Source organism: Camarhynchus parvulus, chromosome 11 (assembly GCF_901933205.1).
Source record: "Camarhynchus parvulus chromosome 11, STF_HiC, whole genome shotgun sequence".
Classification (NCBI taxonomy): domain Eukaryota; kingdom Metazoa; phylum Chordata; class Aves; order Passeriformes; family Thraupidae; genus Camarhynchus; species Camarhynchus parvulus.
The window spans coordinates 3,949,634-3,970,762 of NC_044581.1; the positions used below are offsets into that span (position 1 = coordinate 3,949,634).

Consider the following 21,129-nt stretch of genomic DNA (forward strand, 5'->3'; position numbering starts at 1 on the left):
CAGCCAAACTAGTGTCTTGTTGGCCATCAGAAGAAAAAGTGCCTTTGAGTCAGGTGACAGAAAAATATTCTTCAAAGTATTGTCCTGGTTTTCAAAGTGCATTGGTAAATACAGATCTTTTCCTCAACTTTCACTAAGCAACAAATAAAACTACAATGTAATAATGTGGAGCAATGATTCTCCACGTCATTCCAATGATTGCCCACTCTTGTAGAAGATTCCAACAAAAAAAATTAAAGTCAGAAATGCAAGCTTAGTTTAAGCTTCAGTAAATAAGTTCTTTAAAGACTACGCAGGACAATCTTTGGATGTTTTAAACAATAATTATCAAATATGGGCTTAAAATATGAATGCTCTTTTAAAATATGAAACACTTCCAAAGTCTAGGATGACTTTTATGGGAAGCTGTAGGCTGAAACTGTTAACATAATCTCTATTGCATTCTTTTTAGAAAGTAACTTTCTAAGGTGCCTAAAGTGTGGTACTGTTATCTTACATATCATCAGCTACATAAATAAATTGGTAAATAAATAACATTTTTAAATGCGGCTTCAAAGATATTCATTTTGGTCACTTAGCTCTGTTTTTATCCCATATGCAGCTGTGTTTTTCAATGCTCTGTAGAACCCAGTCCATCAAAGTCTAACTTATTCTTTTCCTAATAAATATACCTTAAAAAACAATATTTCATGACATCTAACACTGCAGGAAAGAAATGTTCCATATTGCAGTCCAGAATGTAATAGTTGGTGGCTTCTATCAGCAACTATTAAGAATTAAAATATTAATGTTGAAGAACCCATATAACACACAAAGAACATAAATTCTGTTCTTGAATTACTGGAATAAAATTTACTTTTTAAAGGAAGGAACTGGAAGGTAAATACGCACAAAGTTCTGTAATAAAAGGTTTGATTTTGCCCAATGGTGGCCTGAGGCCAAGAAAAAATTGTAGGCAATAGAAAGAACGGATTCTCATTTTTTTAACACCGCATTTCATAAACTTGCAAGTTAGTATCAGCCTCTGAATTTATCATTTATCATTACTTAAATCTTAATTACAGTTTTTATACAATTAAAACCAAAAAATTGCTGAGATTTTTAATCCACTTGTGGCTAAATACAAGATACTTTTCCACTGCCTCTAGCAGCTTTATCTTTTTTAACTCTGACAAAATTAGATGCTTTCCAGTCACATACAATTGCTTTGCCATAACACTGTTCAAAGTCAAAAAATACTATTTAAAGCTAATGGTAAGATTTTGTGAAAGTTTGAGCTGTTAAATTACTAAAGTGTTACATACATAGGATTGGTGGATAATGGCTATGGCGTTCTTTATCTTGCAGAATGTAAATGTAGCTAATAGTGTGGAAAAAAAAATCATTTTAATACTTAGCTGAGATTGAAGAAAATAAAGGCTAGAGAAAGACATTCAAGAAGTAAAATTCACACTGAATAAACCAGAGCAAAAAAGAAAAAGGGGGATATTTTTATAAAGTATTCTAAATGTTAGAAAGAAATTCCCTCTTTTGTAAAAACAAGATTTTTATTTAAATGAGCTCAGGAGCCATGGAGGTTCTGTTCCATCTACCAGAACAAGCTTAAGCAATTTGAACCTGACTTAAAAAGAACAGTTGAATGCTGTTTAATGGGAATGAATCTGACATCAGCTAGTCCTGCTATTCTAAGGGATATGTTGGCTTCCAAGAGAAAAAGCCCCACTGATGTGTGCTCTGGAACAGGGGCTGGGAGGTGGATCCACCCCAGGAGTGATCCTGATGCCAGAGCATCCTTGCAGTGGTGTCTCCCTTAATTCAGTGTTCTTTATCCCATGATGTTAATAAACGTGTCATCTATCCTATAATGATATTGTTAAAACAGAAACACACATCTCCAGTGCCATTTTAAACTGCCAAAATACAAATATCCAACCAAATATCCAAAATACAAATATCCAAACTGGCAAATATACAAATATCCAACCAGTCCCTGCTGCCCTTCAGTGTGCAGAGAGAGGATCCAGCTGGACTGCGCACCAATGTTGGAGCCACAGCCACTCTGGGCCTTGGCTTTAGCTCTGGAACAGCACCCAGCCAACACTGGGGCTTGGACTTCCAGCCCCACCAAGGCACTGACACACTGCCAGTGAAGGAAAAAGAGAAGGCACACCCAAAAACCACCACAGGATTTCATTCCATGGTGTTTACACTTCATGCTAACCACTCCTTACTGATAGTGGCATTATTAAGTGATAATCCATAATCCCCCACGGCCATATTTGACTTCAATTCCATCAGTGTGAATCCAAAATTCACCTGGTTTTCACAGACATTGCCTCAGCTCAGTGTTAACAAACAGCCTGGTCCATTCTCACCAGTTCACACAGGCTCAGATCATTATTGCAAGGACACCCTTTCCTTTTGGCCTCTACATCTTGTGACAATACACAGAATATCTCAATGCTTGACAAAAATTACCAACCAGATCGTTATTGCAGTTCCCTTACTCAAAACAAATGAAAGCATTAACAGCTATTTGTGGTGTAATTAATTGCTGTCTCCCTATATTTAACTGCAGTTATAATAAGACTGAAACATCAAAAGATAACAAATATTATATTACATACACTACTGAACCTGTTTTACTACAAATTTACTACACATTTTCATGTAAAAAGGACTTCTCTGAAATATTAGCGAGTCTCATATGGAAATAGAAAGATATGGAGAATAATAATGTGCTGACAGCTATAAAGAAGGTACAAGAGCACACCCATCCTCACAAAGAATTCAGCAATAAACTTAAAATAATGCCTTTCTCTCTTCTAATTTAAGGGAAATGCTGGTAAAACTGCAGCAATAATTAATGAAGCACAAAGAGCCTTTAGATTAATGAAGCAAGTTAGTTTCCCCAGGATCAGGAACTGTTGTTTAATTTTTACCAGAAGTTAAGGTTGCAGGCATATGATCACAATTCACAAATAGAAATAAAAAAATATTTAATGGAATTAGTAACTTTTTTGAAATGTAAATCAGTCAGCAACCCATTGTGGAGGTACAAAAACAATTTAGCAACATCTACCAAGTTTATTAATAATTAAAATCACCTTAATATGTATGTTTCTATGGTTACACTTAATGTGTTTAGAATACAGAAAGATCTTAAAACAGTCCCAGGATTTCCCAGCTAATATGAAGAGCAGAGATGACTTTGAAATTGATCTTTAGAAAGAATAGTCAAGTCATTCAACTGCAAATCATTCATTTCAATTTCAGCCAGAGAAATCAATGGGCAAGAAAACAGATCTCTCATCAATTAGGACTGCTTCTCTACATTTATCACTTTGACCTGTCCTGGGGATTTTCAATTGACAGCACAGTATATCAGCATTAAACTAAGCCTACAGAAAAATAAATATTGGAGAAATTTATATTAGAAAGTTTAGTTGCTAAATTTAGCCCTTCTTCAGTATCTTGGAGAGGAAGCCTGAAACCAGCCAATTAAAAACCCCAAGTTCAAATTACCCCAACCTCCAGGACAATTCCTGCACGTTGGACAGCTCAGGATAAACAAGGGATGTGCCAGCCCAGCATCCCAGGGGGGACAGCGGCAAGGAACCAAATTAAAGCCCAGTAGTAGACATCATAAAATCTCCTTTTACACTGTAGGAGAACTGGAGATGCACAAATTATTAGAAATGCCAGAAGAAGTAACTTTAATTCCATTTTAACTGCAGATTACACACACCCTCATGATGAAGGAAATGAGACACCTAAATTCACTGCAAATGTGGGCCTTGGTAACTTAAATCTCACTGCTTTCACAAATAGCTTTTTGTTTCTACCATTCTACTTGCTTTTGAAATGCAGAATCACTCTTTAAATAATAAAGCAATATTTGAAGACAAATAGAGAGTCAGGCATTCCTCAGCCCTTCTCTCTGCTTTCCAGACACATTTGAATGATAGAAATTGTATTTAGAAGAACAAGAGCTTAACCCAGACACGGTTTGTGGAATTACAGAACTGCAAAGTAACTATTTGTGCAGCCACCCTGAAATGTTCCTGCAGTGTGTTTTCTTGACAAAGAGCAGTACAAATAATTCAAAGATGAACCAGAAATTACAGAGGAATGGTTGGGGGTCATTCCTGGGTACATCTGCTCCTGGATTCTCCCTGCAGTGGTGATCAATGTCATCCTGTGCCAGCGCCAGAAACCCCCAGGCACAACAGCAAGGACACCCTTTCCTTTTGGCCCCCGCATCTTGTGACAACACACAGAATATCACAATGCTTGACAAAAATTATCAACCAGTTCTAACCTTCAGTGCTGTTAAATCACTCTGCAGCACTCTAATCTTTCCATTCCTTGTCAGTCTCATGACTCATTTTGGATGATCTGCAAACTCTGTCACTGCAATGTCTCATTTTCCAGATAATTTCTGTTGTGTTAAACACAAATCACTGTATCAATCCTTGAAAATATCTATTGGCAAAACCTTCCCTATGGAAATCTGTTTCCACACTGATGTTTCAATCATTTTTAGCAGAAGGAAGCATTTTCTCTCAGTAGAGAAACCCAAGTATGGTTTATTGATCAGATTTATCTACACCTTCAGCTTCTCCACAGATCTTAATACATTTAGGAAATCTGAATTGCCTCACAAAGATCCATGTTGACTGTTCACTTCATGATCTTCCAAAGTTTATCTATTCCTGTGACTGCTGCATCCTGGCTTTGACTGCCTGGTGCAGGAATGGGATTGAGTGGGCTGTAATTTCTAATGGTTCTCAAGGCTTCTTAGGGAGCTTTTAAAAAAGAATGGGAAGGATGTGACCCCACATTCCACAGTAAGTGAAGCCAAGGTGCAGCAGTAGCTACATGCCTCAGTCAGGACTTAATTCCCACTTTGAACTCTCTACAAACTTGTTCTTTCCTATTTTATAATATTTTTTTCTCTTTTGCTCTGAATCCATTTCTTTTGACACTTCATTTTGAGATACTCCATCATATTCCTGCCCCTCCACTGAGAACTTCTGCAGCGTGGCACAGCCTCCCTTCTTTCTAAAATAATTGAAATATTTAGTAGTTTATAGTTTTCTCTTCCACTTTGACAGGAATTTCACTTTTTTGAGGGAGGTTGGGGATTTTGAAGAATTCTCTTACAGTCTTTTTGAACCTCCAGTAGAAGTAAAACTGTTTTTTGCATGAACTGTTTGCCAGGTATTTGATTGTCACCCAGATCTATGAAACTCAAAATCTCCTGGCTGTAAATTCATGACTGAAACAAATGGCAGGCCCTGTTCCTAAATTATGTGCAATGAGATAATTTCTCTCTCTCTTCAACATAATAATTTCTTTGAAAGCTACTGCAGGAGGGTCCCCATGGTTCATTACACAAGCAACAGGGAGTCCCTCCTTGAGAGAATCAAGGACAAAAAATGACAGCCGAGCTGTATTTTGCCTCTAGCCTTTGATTTAGAAAGCTGATGGGAAAATTTCTGTCTAATTCTAAAAAATCTAATTAACTCTGGTGTCCAATAAGAATTTTAGAAAGTAGTTGTTTTGAAAAGCATGTGAAGAAGAATTTATTTTTTGTTCTTGGCTCTGCTGCACTGGACTGGGTTGTAGCTGTCTCCACCTCCATAAATTATAAGCACCTATGCATACACATAAATTATCATCAGAGAACATGTGCTTCATTTGTTCCCAGAATTAAAAGGCTGTTCAGGATGGGAGTGTTCAAGATGAAAAATGTGGGCAAAGCTTGTTTTCTAGTACATGGGAATAGGAGCTGCTGGCTGCAAACAGCAGCAGCATGTCCTGAGCTCACAGCAGTTGACTCTGAACCACATCTGTATCTCCTTGGATAAAGAGTTTGGAACCACCAATCTTTGTGGAATCTTGGAGAAATAAATACCATCAACTTTCTGTTATTTACAAAAGCAACTTTCTGGTGCTTACAAAGAACATCCTTCATCAGTCATGGCCAAAAGGAAACAATATGAAGTTTATAAGATTTCTCATTAACAGATAATTACACTTTTTTTCCTTTTTTTCCAAAACATTATTATATCATTATTGTGTTGGAATTTTTTTTTAAGAAAAAAGAATATGATTTATTAACAATTAGGATTCTCATAAGAAGATTACTTGATGCGATAATGATAGTATAGGAGTTTGAAAAAATAACCCATGCATAATAAATTCTATTAATTCAAGTTAATTTTGATGTTCCAGCGACCCTTAGCAAATTCAGGTTTGCTCAACAGCACAGTGATACTGGAGGAAGTTGATTCCTTATGTTTTCCTATTTACACACTTCCAAGGTGCTCTGCATTGCCCATTTTGCTGTATGAAATTCACACAGATCCTTACAGTTTTGCTTTTACACAATTAGCAAGTTGCCCACTGCGGACTTTTGCTCTTTCCATGTGTCTGATTTAACCATAATTCCAACCCTACAAAAACTTCTTCAGGAACATTTAGGACTTCTTTATCAAGTAGAAAAGGATCTATTGAGGAAAGGCTGTTTTACTAATCATCTGATTTTCTTAGTCTAATCTCCTGAAAAAGATAACATTTGACTGATCCAACTTAAGTATTTTGGCTAGTTTTGACCAAATTTGATTAAAAAAACATCCAACATGCAAAGTTCCTAGAAGTTCCACAAAAATTGGAGCAATGCAGAGTGAAAAGACCTTTTGGCACTGGCAGAGACAGAAAGGAAGGAAGAATTTCCATTTTCCACGTGTATATTCATTGCCTGATCAGGTCAGCTGCAGCTCCAGGATTTGCTCCCTCTTATCCCAGTTTGAAATATCAGGAGGCAGATAATAACCCCAGTGGTGCTGAGGGGATTATTCAGGGTCATTGTGCAAAAAGTGCTACCGTTGATAAGAGCATCTGGGTTTGTTGCAGGGAACTTTTATTTACAGGAAACCAGCTTTCACCACTTTTATTATCATTAAATACTTGTAATATATTGTAAATCAGGCTTGAACATGAATTCTGTTAAATTAATATAGCCCCTGAATTCAAGTTGTAGCCCAGCTCAGCTACATCTACAATGCTTTTTTTTTTCAATTCTAATAAGCAAAAAATATATTAAGACATATGTTATTGGATTATAGGGATCACTACTACTTTCAATTTCTGTACTTCATTGTTGAACAGATTCCTATTATCAAATCCATTCTCAAGCTCAATTGGAAATGTAAGCTTAATAGTTTCGTCCGTGCTTTGTAGAAATGAAAACCTTCTGAAGCTGTTTGAACCTTGATGAAAATCCTATTTTCCAAGTGCACTTTAAAAATTTTCCCTAAAAACACACTGAATAAAGTATAGCTTGATATGTACACGATCAGCTTAACCCACACTTCCTCCAAGGGTCCTTTTTCCCCTCTGCAATCTCCCAGGAGGGTTGGCCTTATCAAAATTCCTTTCCCACTTTGATGGGAGAATTTCTGTCAGCTTCAATGTGCCCAGGGTCAGGCAGGGGTACAGGAAAGTGAAATGTTTTAGTGTGTGCTTACAAGGCTCCATGGCACTGCTGAGGGATGAGCTCAAGCTTACAAAGACTCGGCTTAAACTGCAGCTCAAGCTAAATATTACCAAAATAACACCCTGGCAAAATTGTGCAAATGTTTTAACAGTCACTTCAACTCTTAAACAGAATGTGTATAAATATTTATGTCGTGTTTTCCACCTGTTCTTCAGGAATACGAGGCAGATGGAAACATGGCAGGGAAATAAAGTGTGGAAGAGCAATGCAAGGGACATTTTTGGATAGACTTTCCAATGACAGGGAGAAGAACTCACAGCAGCAATTTATAGATTAAAATGGGAGGAAAACACCTACAAAGTCAACAGCACTGACCAAAAAGAGAGCTGATGGAAATCTGGAGATTTTATACAAGCCTGTAGTCATTTATTGCTGTGCACCTCTGAAATGTGTGTATACAAATATGCATTTTATATATATATATATATATATAATACAGCATGGAGGGTCTGAGTCCTGTATTTAAAGCCCAAGTGTGTACATTCCAATAATCACCCTCACTTCATAAACAGCCTGAGAAAACTTAAGGAACATCATGGCCAAACCAAAAATCCACACTCTTGCTAAGTTAAACACAGAACCTTGGAAAGCAGGTTCATCCCAAAAATTACATTTCTCTGAATTCTTCATTTGCCTTTGTTTAAACAAAGTTTCAATGGAAGAAAGTGGTTTTTCTTTTTGTGAGGCATTCTAGAGAAAGTAGAGTGACCAAACTGAATTCTTCTTTACCAAACACAAGCAAAAGGAAATCCCTTAATATGTGGGATTTTTGTAATTGAATGTTTTAGATCAACAGTGGAACACTGATTAAAATGAAATCATTTACATTTTTATATATTTGACAGGGAAGAAGAATAGGCCAATAGAGAAGAATGACATTAACTTCAAAATTAGGTATCACAGAAACCTTTTCCAGCCTCAGCATTCCATGATTCTGCCCTATAGACCATACCACACTTACTCCATTTCTGAATTCAGCTAACAGGGTTGCACAGCAAGTGATAAAGATGATAAACCAGAAAGGTTAAAAAAATGTGCCTTTAGAGGGCAGCTGGAAAAGAGCACCAGATGTTTTGGAAATGAGAAGGGAAAATGTTTCCTGAATTAAAACACAGCTGTCATTATGGATAATAGCATCATACTCCTTTATTCACCCTATTGATCTGTTGCTGTACATCACCCTAAAAAGCAAGGGGGAAAAAAAACAGGAATCATCCATGTATGATAAAAGCAAGGGCAAAACACAAAAAGGTTAAAATTCTCTTCAATTAATCACTGAAGAGAATCAGCAGTTAGGGAGAAGGAAGAAAATTACTGTTGTTCCCTGAGTGACAGCTATTTACTCCACCTTACAGATGAGCCATATATAATACATATAATTTTTCCTTCTGGAAATGCTCTGCCAACCATCTTTACTTAATACCATTTTAACAAGCCACAGCTGGTAATATCAAATTTGTCACCAGACCAGGCTGCAAAATGCCTTTATTAAAGTCTTTCATTAATGAAAGCACCAAGGTTGACAGTATGACAGTATCTAGTTTGTAAATTGGCAGGGATAAGTTAATTTTGTTCCTCAAATGTCATTCATTTGGATATTGCTTTATATTGTATTATAAACTTGCTAACAATTGACTGTATAACAAGAAACCAGAGGAATTATTTGGAAGGGAACAGGAAAACAATCATGTTTGAAGCAGTATGAATCAGTTCACAGCTATCAAATAAATATCTTAATTGATTTAAAGGAAGCTCTGTGGTTGTGTTTTCTCCCCTGACTTTAATATTATGCAGTTTTTCTGTTTTTACTGGTAACATCTTAACACATCACTCTCCTAAATAAAGCTGGGTAAGTCTGTTGCATCTCTCATCCCACTTAAGATAAAGTGTTACTCTGAATAGATTTCTAAGAAGAAACTTCATAAATTAAGGGGACTAAGCAAATAGAAATCCTGGATCCAAATATCCTGTTTTACCAATCCAAGATTACAGAATTAGGCTCTGCATCTTGTTAAGTATAAAATTTGGCCCTACTAAGAATGCAGAGACCCAGTTTTTACTCAAAACTGTACATTCAATAAGAAAATAGATTCTAGAAACTGGACAGATTGAGTGGGTATTCCAAACAACTGAATTCAAACAAGACAGTCAAGGTGGAAAATAACAAGTTCCCATCAGTCAGCTCAGGATATAGAATCATTTTGAAAGAATGTAAAGATGAAAGTTAACAAAAAAATCAGTCTCGTTCCATGAAAACCGCAGAGAATGGGGTTAGGGGATGATAATTCTCGTTCTCCATCCCTATTCATTAGATGAAATAGCTGTTAAGTCTGAAAATAATCCAAACATTTTAAACTTGAGCCTACAATTAAGTTACTGTGCCAATGACAAATTACTTGCCAGGGTTTTATTTCATCTTACTTACTTTCCATAGGCAATTTACTGCCAGGGACAGACTTTTTCTCACCTCTACCTTAATTTGCAACACAGTTTAAAATTGTCAACATCTGAAATCAAAGTGAACACAAGTAGTGTGGCTGTTAAACTGCAGCATACTTTGCTGAACAGCTTTAGAGCAGAAAATCTCTTCTGTTTGCTGCTTTCCTTCAGGTCATTAACATGATTTATTATGAAGCAGGAAATTAGGTACTGGATATATCAATATTGTTCAGAAAATTCGATTCCATCATTGCCATATAACTGCTTTATCTCCAACAATCTTGTAACCATAGTAACTAGATTAGAAAGTATTCCCCAAATGTTTTAAAATCCTTTTATTCTTATTAGCAACACCAAACACAGAAAAAATTATGGTAAATTGTTGTTTACCAGTTTTCCAAGGCATTTACAACTTGTGTGACTCTTCTGAAAGTCTTAAGCAAGCAGGTGTATTTTAGCAAATTTTCCAATAAAATTCTATTAGCTGAAAGAAAACAAATATGTTCTGTTGGAATTGTTTATGTGAATGTCAGTATTCTTTAAAAACGGAGGGCTGAAGAGACACCTCTCAGACAAAGAGACAAATCTGAAGTGCTGTTTTCACTTAACAGTTTGTTAGGACATCAAATACATATCCTTTAATGAGAATTAATGTGCTGTAGCTTAATAATTCATGGACTTGCAATGAAAGCCCTTTCATGTAATGGAGTGCTGCTCCTTTCATTGCTCTCATTGCTGAGGTAGGTTGGTGCTTTTCCCTGAAGGTCAGGAGTGTGCCATTCCTCCATGAATTTAATCAGATGTTAAACCCTGACACCTCCAACCATTCAGGCCCAGCTCAGCAGGGTTTTACACGTTTTCAGGAACACCAGAGTAGCAGGAAAACTGGAGGTGTCTGTTCTGTCAGGATCAGAAGCAGCTGTATTATGCAACTGTGATCACATATTTATCAAATATTGTCTTCCCTCCTCAGTACTGCTGGTGGAAATTAATTCTTCCTCTCTGGGTACCAGAAACTTTTCTTTTAATCTTATGCCAAAATTTATATCCATTAGTTATTACACCAGTGTATTCCTTTCACTTAAATCATCTGGATTTACAGAAAATGCTTGTGCTAGGCAGAGCAAATTGAGCTCATATATATTTCTGCCCAGTCTTACCATACCTGGACTATAACTTGATTTTTTCTCTAAATCCAATCTTTGTTTCTTGATGCATTTCAAAGAGCTTTATTTATTGCCTAAGTGCTATTCATAAATAACACCCTTTTCCACCTGTTCACTTTTCTGCCTTGTTTACTTCTTTTTTTCTATATCCTCATCTCTGGATATGCCTTTCCCACATGGGATTGTAGACATACTTTAGCAGAATGCTCTCCTTTTATGCCATCAGACTTATTCAAGGAATCAAAATTCCTTGTGTCTCTGTAATTCCATCTTCTCCCTGAAAAAGTTCCTCACTCACTTCTTCAGCTGTCACCAAAATATTCTTGTGTCCTGGACAAGCCAAAATTCTTGCTGTTGACCATTTCCTGTTTTCTGACCATGCTCTGGCACAATCCAACCATTGCACTTGACATGGTGATGATTTGAAAACAAACAATGGGATATTAAAAAATTAATCCTTAAAAATCCAGTAAATGTTTCCTGTAGACCCCATGCCTGATTCCATCATGAGAAATGCATTCTTTTGCTTCTACATATTTTTTACTAACTGAAACAAAGATTCAGGCCAATAATTGGGATTCAGACCTTTCCCAGCTAAGCAGCTGATAAGCAGTCACACAGATCCCTCTCGTGGTGTTGGAAAGGTTTTGGGGTTTCTGCACATCATTCTCTTCTCTGTGAGCACACACCTTTATCCTCCAGGCTTGGACATCCATCCTTGCCAGGTCCTTTCCTCCTCCACTTCTCTTTAGACTCCCTCTCATTTTCTGCTTAATTTTCCAGTGGTTCCAAAAAACTTCTTAATTCAGCTTTTGTTTCACTGCTGCTCCTCTCTCGTGTTCCTCATGTCTTCCTCTAACCTATAAACCTTCTCCATGGATTCTCTTCCCAGGCTGAGAGATCATGATCATCTCTTTTGACACTTCAATTTTTTTGCCTGAAGTTTGACATTTTTTTGCAGCTGCTTTTTTAGTCCCTGGCAATTCTCTTCTGTGAAGCATGCAATTTATAGTATATAAATAGTATAGCCACTCAAAAATACCAGCTTGCAGCAGCTTTTTACATCCAGTTTTCTTCAGCTTCCTCCCTTCTTCAAGTGTTTTTCTGCTGCTGCTTTAACAGACAAGATGCATTTGCTCTTTGCCTTAAATTCATATCTCAGAAGAGAAAAAAACCAAAACTCTTCCTCATAGATCTTAAATATTTTTATCCTGTTTGCAAGCCTGGACCACTTCTAGTCTTGAGCTTTTGTTGCGGTCAGTCCTGCCATGTAAGTGCAGCTAACAGCCAGATCAGGGGCAGGAAGTATAAAAAGAATTCTGATCCAACCCTATACCCTTTCCAAAAGACAAAACAAACCAGTAACAGCAAAAAAATTCTTAGGGGGAAAAAAAAATAAAGTTTTGGTCTTGATTTATTCAATAATTTCTTGCAAAGACTCCTGTGTACCTCTCTCTGTGTTCTGCCTCTCACTGAGCATAAAATGTCCTGCCAGTTTTCACCAGGCCTCTCATGGCTTCCAGATTTTACCTGCCAACAATTGCAATACCCATTATTATGCAGGACAACTCCTTTCAACTGAAGAATTGAATCCTTGATTCACCATTTGCCCATCCATAACACGAAGAGCAAATCCTCTGAGCCTGGATAAGCACAGTCTCACTTTGCAGGTGCCCTTCTCTTCTGATGTGTGCAAAAAGAGCTGGGACTTGTTGAGCATCTCCACAATTCCCTTTGTGCTCCTTGGGGTCAGCATCAGTGAGGATTAATTTTCAAAAAGCACTATCCTCAGTTAAAGTGAGGAGAACCACCACATGCACAGAACCATCACTCCAAGTTAGTCTTAGAAAACATTTCCATGGTGCAGTGGAGAATAACCTGCCAGCGGAAGTACAAAATAATCCTGCATCCCACTGCTTTGTATTTCATTTGACTTCATGTGGACAAATAAACCGGAAAAGCAGCATACGGAGAGAGACTAAAAATTGAATATCATATCCCAGTGCTCTATCAGCAGGAGCTAAACAAAACACATCAATAACAGCCAAGAGTTGTAGCCTGGGCCATCTGGTCACAAAGGTTGTATTAAAATGTTTTAATCTCAGGGTTCTCCCTCAGGCACAAAGGCACAATATGCAAAACCTTAAATCCTGCTAAAAGGTGAGATTTCTCCACCTACAAACACAGCATGCCTAGGATAGTTATTTAATTAAGAGCTACCCTAGTGAAGGGTGTGGAAATGGCAAGGCAATAATCCAATTCCTGAGTGGGGACGCTGGAAAGCCAGGAACAGCATAGAGAACAGGCTTGACACATGTACTTCCTTGTTAACCTAAATACTAATTGAAATTTTTGTAATTAATTTGAACAAAACACTGTTTTCACTAGTCCAGCGCAGTATCTCCTTCCTGATATACATATATCAAAAATTCATGAAGGAAGTCCTCTAAAATTGCTATTTTTTTTTCCTTTATGGTGTGTTTCCTAACTGTGAAATAAAACTCAATTAATTGTCCTCCCCCTGCTCTCCTCTTTTCCAAACATCTGCCCTGCTCCCCACTAAGTGCTAATCAGCATTTCACCTGTTGGCTGCTGCAATCACTTCCAAACAACCTTGTGCAATTCCAGCCAGCACAGCATGAGGTGGAGAGCAAGAGGAAATCAGGACAAATTAATAAACCACACTGGCAATTTGCTAAAGCAGGGGAAAGGAGGGGAAAGTAAGAAAGAAAGGGAAAATAACACACTGGAAACCTGATTTCCATGTGAACTCCCAGACAGGATCACATGGTGGCACCACACAGAACAAGTCAAAAATCTGAAATTATCCTTATCATCCATTCCATGCAGTCAGGAAAGCTTCACATTCCTTCTCATTTTTGAAACTCTGTTATAACATGCAAATTACTCATTCTCTGGATGTTTTGCATCTTCCCCAAAACGCCACAGAAACCACACTAATCTGCAATGTCCTTCTGCAGGGATTACAGCACAGCAGAGATGGCAAAGGGTTTTTTCCTGAGGTTCAGGAAAAACCAACGCCAAGCAGGAGCTGTGATCCACAGTCCTTGTGGCTTCTGAAGATGAGCCCCAAAATATTTTGGAAGAGGAAATAAACACGTTCCTCACACCTTACAGAAGTGAGCAACTAAGTGAATTTTTAAAAATTCATGAAGCTATGGAACGTTGATAATAAATATCGAAATTTAAGGGAGGGAGATGAACAACTTTTCTCCAACTTGTGCAGGATCTGAAACATGTACAGGAACCAGAGCTCTGAGTTACTACAGACATTCATTGTGGTTGCCAAGACCTCACAGCCTGTCTTGTAAAGAGACTCAGGCTGTCTGAGATCTAAAAATTCAGTTTTCACAAGCAGAAGGGATGGAAGAGGGTAGGAAGAAATCTGGATTACTACCAATGTGATAGGCACTGCACAAGTATAAGAGTAATAGATCAATTACTTAATATCAACATTTGATCCCATTTTGTTGACTTACCTTGCCAACTAATCTGGGGAATGGAGGTCTTTGATTTTCAGGAATTAGTATTGGAGTTGCCAAAATAGCCCTTTTTTGTCTTGGAATTCCAAGGTTACCTTCTAGTTTTAAGATTTCCTGAAAAAGAAAAAGACCAATTAGTAAAACTTCCAGATATTCAGTTGTTATTCCCTTTCCCTGCACCTTTAGACAAAATTTCCATGAACCACCAGATTCTAAGTTTAGTATTATAAATTTTCCAGCAATTAGTGATAACATATCAAAGCATGTATTTCATCTTTCGGGTTACTGCACTTTTTTCAGTGGCAGTAGACAGCCCGTATTGATTTTGTACTCATGTAAACAAGTTATAAACCTAAGGTGTGTCTACAATCCTAAACTGATAGCTGATTAAATCATAAACCTTTAGCAAGGTCTGGTTTACCTCAGATACTTGCACAAGACCAGTCAAAAGCCACATTTCAAATGTTTTTAGAGAATTGTCTCTAAAGATATAGATGGTGATATCTCTGAAGACATAGATGAGGATAGACATCATCTACACTCAGTCACTCCTCAGCCCAGGCTTTCAATCAAACAGAACAAAGTGAATTTGCAAACACAGTCCACAGGTAATGAACACTCAATAAACACCAAAAGCTTACCACTTCAAATCAGACACCAAAGCCCAGGTGTAACTTCAAATATGAGCTAGTAAGTTGTTGGTGTTGGATGTTTTGCTGTGCTGGGGTTTGCTTTCTCTTAGAGAAAGCTTCATGCTATGCTCTCAGACAGAACAAAAATAAAAGTTGTGTGTACACAGGACTCCTTTTTCTGCTGCATTTTCTGGAACCTTTTTTTTTCTACCTGAGCTTCAGGCAGTTCAGCACGTTATGAGCTGCAGTGAACTCTCCACAGTGGCCTCTGGCCCCTGGAAAACTCTGCCCACCACACCTTTGCTTTCTCTTCCCTTGTGCTCTCTGATCTGCTCAGTGCTCTCCCCGCAGGAGCTGCAGCTTCCCAGAGACCTCTCTCCTTCCTCTGCTTCCTCCCACAGCCTCTGCTACTCTCCTCTCCAAGCACAGTTACTACCAAGGTCAAAAAAAGCCTCTCCCCATCTCCCAAAGCTCTCCCTTGATCCTTTTTTGGAAGAGGAAAAAAAAAACCAAAAACAACAAAAAACCCCCACAAAACAAACAAACACCCACAAACAAATGAAACAAAACAACCAAAACCTAACAACAAGAAAAAAGTCCAGATTTGTAGTGTATTGGGGACTGTGGAACTGAAAAATATTTCAATCACTTCTTTTCATTTGGGTTGTCATGGCAGTTTTATTAAAAAAGCACTGTTTGAATTAAATGTCTCATTCCAGTAAGGCAGCTATATCCTACAGATAACACTTTGCTCTCTTAATGCACAAACTGCAAACCTCAAAGTTTTCAGCCAGTTCTGGAATCCATGTTGTTGTTTTAACAGCTGATTCTTCATTACACAATGAAAGCTCCATCCCTAGGCTGTGTTTTTATAAAATGTCAAAGCTGAATGAGTTCTATTGGTGGCACAATCTTGGATCCATCAGCCAAGTTCTCCACAGCTGCTCCTGCCTCCATCTGTGACAACTCCTCCCATCCAATGAGCCTCTCATCACACAACTCTGCTCTACCTCTGCTGGCTTTAGCATCATTTCTCAAATTTGACAACAAACAGGAGCAAGGGAAACTCAAGTTTTCACCAGTTTGCTTTAGTCATGATAAAGTCAAAGAGCAGTGGGAACCACACAGGGAATCTCTTCTCACAATGCTGCCAACTTTCATAACATTTTGAGTCTCCCCTGGTAGAGTTCCCAGCTCTCCCAAAGGCTTTGCCATTTCTCTCTAATCTTTCACTCTGAAGGCCACTCAGGTCCCTGCTTTTGTCTTTCAACTCCTCTCCCAAGAGTTTTCCTTAATAAAAATTCATGAGAAAGTTCAAGATAAAAACAGTTGAAGTGTCAAATGACAAGAGCTGAATCCTGTCCAAAGGCAAACGCACAGAGCAGTAAAGCTTCAAAACCACACTATAAACACAGAGGGGCTGGCACGTGCCTGAGACCATCCTGAGGAGCAGGGGTGACTCCCAGGATGGACACAAGGAAACCCCAGATCTTCAGCTCAGCAGCAGCAGCATTTATCTGATCACATCTTCCAGTCCTGCTCCTACTCTTGTGGTTTCCTTCAGCCCAGGGAGATGTGGGGATTTGAGACAAATCTGAATGTCAGAGACCTGGGAGTCTTTGCAAACGAACAAGACACTCAGATTTGCTTGTCTTTGTGTCATGGCAAGGTTTGGGTTGAAAGGGACTTTAAAAGCCAGCTGGTCCCACCTGCAGTAAGCAGGGACATCTTCCACCAGATCACTTTTCTCACAGTCCCATCCAACCTGAGTATGTCACATTTCTTTCTGTGATAGTTTGAGTAAGAAAAGCAATTTCCAGACTGTTCAACATCTAGGGCTCACAATTTTGGTAGCCATAGACCCATAAGCAGTTAGACCCATCACTTGCCCATGACAGGTTGTCCTTACACTTCCCAAAGGTTCTCAAATGGAAGAAAAACACAAATTATATTCAGTTAGTCATTAATATAAAGAAGTGAAGTTCTAACTTAAGGCCTTTAAGTCCTATTTTAAATCTGGATTTCTAAGCAAAACTTCAGAACAGCAACAAAAATAGAATTATTGTCTTTTTTTTCTAACAAAATTATTCTTTTTCATGGAGAAGGAGGTTCTGCAGATTAAGCACAGAAATGTAAGCCACTTCCCTGAGTGTGTTTCATATTCTTCAGATCTCACTGTGTTTTTCTAAATAGTGATTTCTTCATGATTTCTTTCCTATGATCCCTGGTGTCTAACAGCAATGACTGATTAAATGACTGATGAAAAGCACCTCTAGGGAATGCAGGTAAGCAGAGGAGAAGAAAAGGTCAAGAGTACTTCACCAATTGAATAATTGACTGGTGTTTGTGGTTATCATGATTTCCACATTTGTAAGGAACTAAGAAAAAGGAAAAACGTTTTGCTTAGTGCCAAGCAGCTGCAACTGCAGGTTTGATCCTCAGTGAGTGTAAAAGAAGGAATCTGCCAAGGAATCTGACATTACATGTGCCCTTAACACCTGACTCAACAGCTGATAACTCTCATTCATGGATGGATATACTGGATATATAATAATTCTTACTGCATTCACCTATTTAATTTCTTGGAGAAGCAACTCACAAGGGATATAAAATTACTCCAGGTGGAGCTGGTAATTTTGCTTCAAAAGTTCTTAAAATATCAGGCTGGCATTGCCATGGGAGTGGTCTTTTGGACCTTGCCATGAGTAAACCCACAGAGTTCTCCATCACCTTTGCTGGAACAAGCCGACCAAAACCACAGAGGCTACAACACCTCCAAATGAGGAATTTTGGCCTGTCCCAGGTGGGTGTGTCCCACCAGCACCCAGAGAGATGATGGCTGTGGTCACATCTGCTTCTCCCACAGGTGCTGCCTTGTATGAAATACAGGAACATAAAAGTGTCTGTCCACAGACACCCATCCATAGGCAAAATTTAAAATAGATATAATATCATGAATACATGCCTACCTAAAAAAAAAGTGCGCCAAAACCAAAAATGCAATCTTTTTGATTGTTTCTGGTGGGGTTTTTTAAACAAAAATGGTAGGAGATAAATCTTATCAGGTTCGTTATTTTTACTGCTTAACTACAATTCCATATCTGTGATCATTGTATTTCACATGGTCAGTGGATTATGATCAGAATCCAACTATTACTTCACTGCCACCATTTCATAACCAACTTTTACACCTTCTTTCTGACTTCCTTAATTTCCCCTTCTAGGCATGGAATCAGCTCAGCCATAGTTTAGCTGATTCACTGACAAGTTTGATTTCCTGTTCCCAATAAAAAAGCACCAAACACAACCTCCTCATTTTCCCAGCATTTTGGCTAAACTTGAACTGGGAGATGCCAGCCTGCCCAAACTCCAACGCCATGCAAGCTGGAATTTCCCTGCATGCTTCAAGAACTCTTCTCTTTGTTTTGTTTTTCCTTCTTTTTACCAGGCCTTCTTGCAGGTCTTGAATATTTGAATGAATGGCCTGGTCACTCTCCAGCAGCACAAACCATTACTCTTGGCAAAGAAAATTTCATTAGAACTTGTCATGGGAATAGGGTGGCTGAATTCTGGGATCGATTTGTCACAATAAGGGTTGGAAACACTGCTGGAGTGGCAATCTGTAATCCACTGTGGTGACCAGAAAAGTGCTTCAGTTTCTTGTCATTTAGTTGATCTTATATACTAAGGTTGATGGTATAAAATGGGGTCAGCCCTAAATACAAAAAGTAAAATTAATTGGTTGCTTGTTTCATCTGAAACAGGGAATGGGGTGTGGTAATCTGCGGTATATTGGTTTTCCTACAAAATAACATCACAAAAAAACTAGAACTCTTTGCAGGTGAACTTAAGAAATAATTTTTATATAATTCTCTGTTGAAATTTTAAATCATGCTGTAATACTTAATTCCTTTATGTGTGTTATTTCTATCATCAGAATATTGTTATCATCAGCAGTATTGAAGTTAATTATTTCTAAACTATATGCCTAAACCAGAAAAATATTTTCACATGTCGGTAGTAATACAAAAATAAATCTCAGAAATGTGCTGGAACTTTAAGTTAATGAACAACTATTAAACAAATAATGAACTCAATGAATAAATTTAAGAAATTTAAAGGTCAATGGCATTCACACAAACATCTGCTCAAAAGCAGTCTGTCCTCAATGCCCGTAAATGTCACCCTAAAAATCACTTTGTGCTTGGGAAGAGCAAACCCAGTAAAATACAGCTGGCTAAGGGAAATTGGGTATTTCAGAGAAAAAAAAACTTCCAAGCTGGTGATGCATGGCCAGATACAATATCTAATGGAAATTGCTGGTGAAACTTGATTTAATTACTCTGGGTGTTCCTTCTATAATTGTTCCATAAGTGGAGAGGCAGAGCCTCACAGTGCCCATTTCTGATCCATCCATTAACTGCAGAGACACTTGGAGGTCTCAGCCCTCAGCTTTGCTCCTGGGCCCTCCATCTGCCTGGGCCAGGGGGATCTTTATAGGATGGAGGCTCCTGTGATCTTTAGAGGAGTCAAAAACAGAGATGAAAAAAGTTATTCTGGTTCAAACCATTTGGTCATGTGTAAATCAGAGCCATTTTGATGACAATATATTCTAGAGTGTTTTTGATTCATGGATGACAAAACTACGGTGGAGACACATCTGAATTTTTACCTTGTGAAATAATTCATTCCATTATTGCCCTGAACTTCTGCAGTATCTTTTTGATGGCAAAGTTCTGTATCTATTGAAATATAAGTTTCATTTATCTACACACCTGCCTTATTCTGTGACAGGGAAAAGTTTTTCTAAGATGAAAACAAAGTACCACTAACTTTGTTTTAGCCATGGGATTTACCTGCATGGAGAACAATACACTCTTCTTTTAAATTAACATTTCAGGCTTTTTTTGTCACCATTTAGAGAATGTTATTCTCATTTTCAAGCATATGTGAATCACCCCCTCTTACAGGAAAGCTCATATTGGTTCAACACTGCTCATTAAATATAATGAGGTGTCCCTTATACACAAACAACCAAATATGCTCTGACTGCCTCATCTGTCGAACACAACTGAAATACAGGCTTGAGAAGAAAGACAATGGCTGACCTTATGCCTCTGTCTTCACCAGGATACATTAGCAACACATCACTTATCATGGGTAAAAATACCCAATTCTCCATCCCTGCTGTGCTTACACTTGTAGCAAAGCAAATAAAACCAGACTGCTTTTAACAGCATGCCAGGAGAAATGAAAAATTCCTAAAGATGTCCCAAAACCTTCAGCACCTCAAATAAATGTAACTGAAATAAGGAAAGCAATTTTTGATGCCATTGCCTAGGTACAAAAGACTTAAGAAAAGTGTGCTGTAATAAAAATTTACATTAAAAATAGAGTGTTTTGGTTTGGTTTTTCTTTCACTTAATGAAATCATCTGCTTTTGGGTGAGATACCAAATTGCTACTGAAAATAGAAGCACAGTGGAGATCTGAAGCAATTAAAATCTTTCAAAAATCTGATTCTTTTGAGATTTAACCAAAGTCATGTGCAAAATACATTGCACAGCATGGACACAAGGCCTTAACTTCTTACTCTCAATATTCCTGCTCTCAATATTCCACTGAGTGGACTCATTTCTCTGCTCACATTGGAGGATCTCAAAATTCAAGAGTCCTTTTAACACTCAAAAAGGATAAAGAATGCCTAGAACTCAAATCTCAGTTCTAGGGCTGATAAATGAGTTAAAGATGAGTTTTTGGTGGGGCAATAACCAACATGATGCCACAAAATCTGTAGATCAGCAGCACAACAATGACAACACCAAA

General features: G+C 37.9%; 1 protein-coding gene across 2 annotated transcripts in view; it reads right to left on the reverse strand.

Moving 5' to 3' along the window:
- Window positions 1-21,129, reverse strand: part of CDH13 (cadherin 13) — a 440,631-nt gene that overhangs the window by 241,904 nt on the left and 177,598 nt on the right. For both annotated transcript variants that reach the window (XM_030955918.1, XM_030955917.1), the window contains exon 4: window positions 14,670-14,786. In XM_030955918.1, the coding sequence (XP_030811778.1) occupies window positions 14,670-14,786 (117 nt within the window). The remainder of the gene's footprint in view (window positions 1-14,669; window positions 14,787-21,129) is intronic.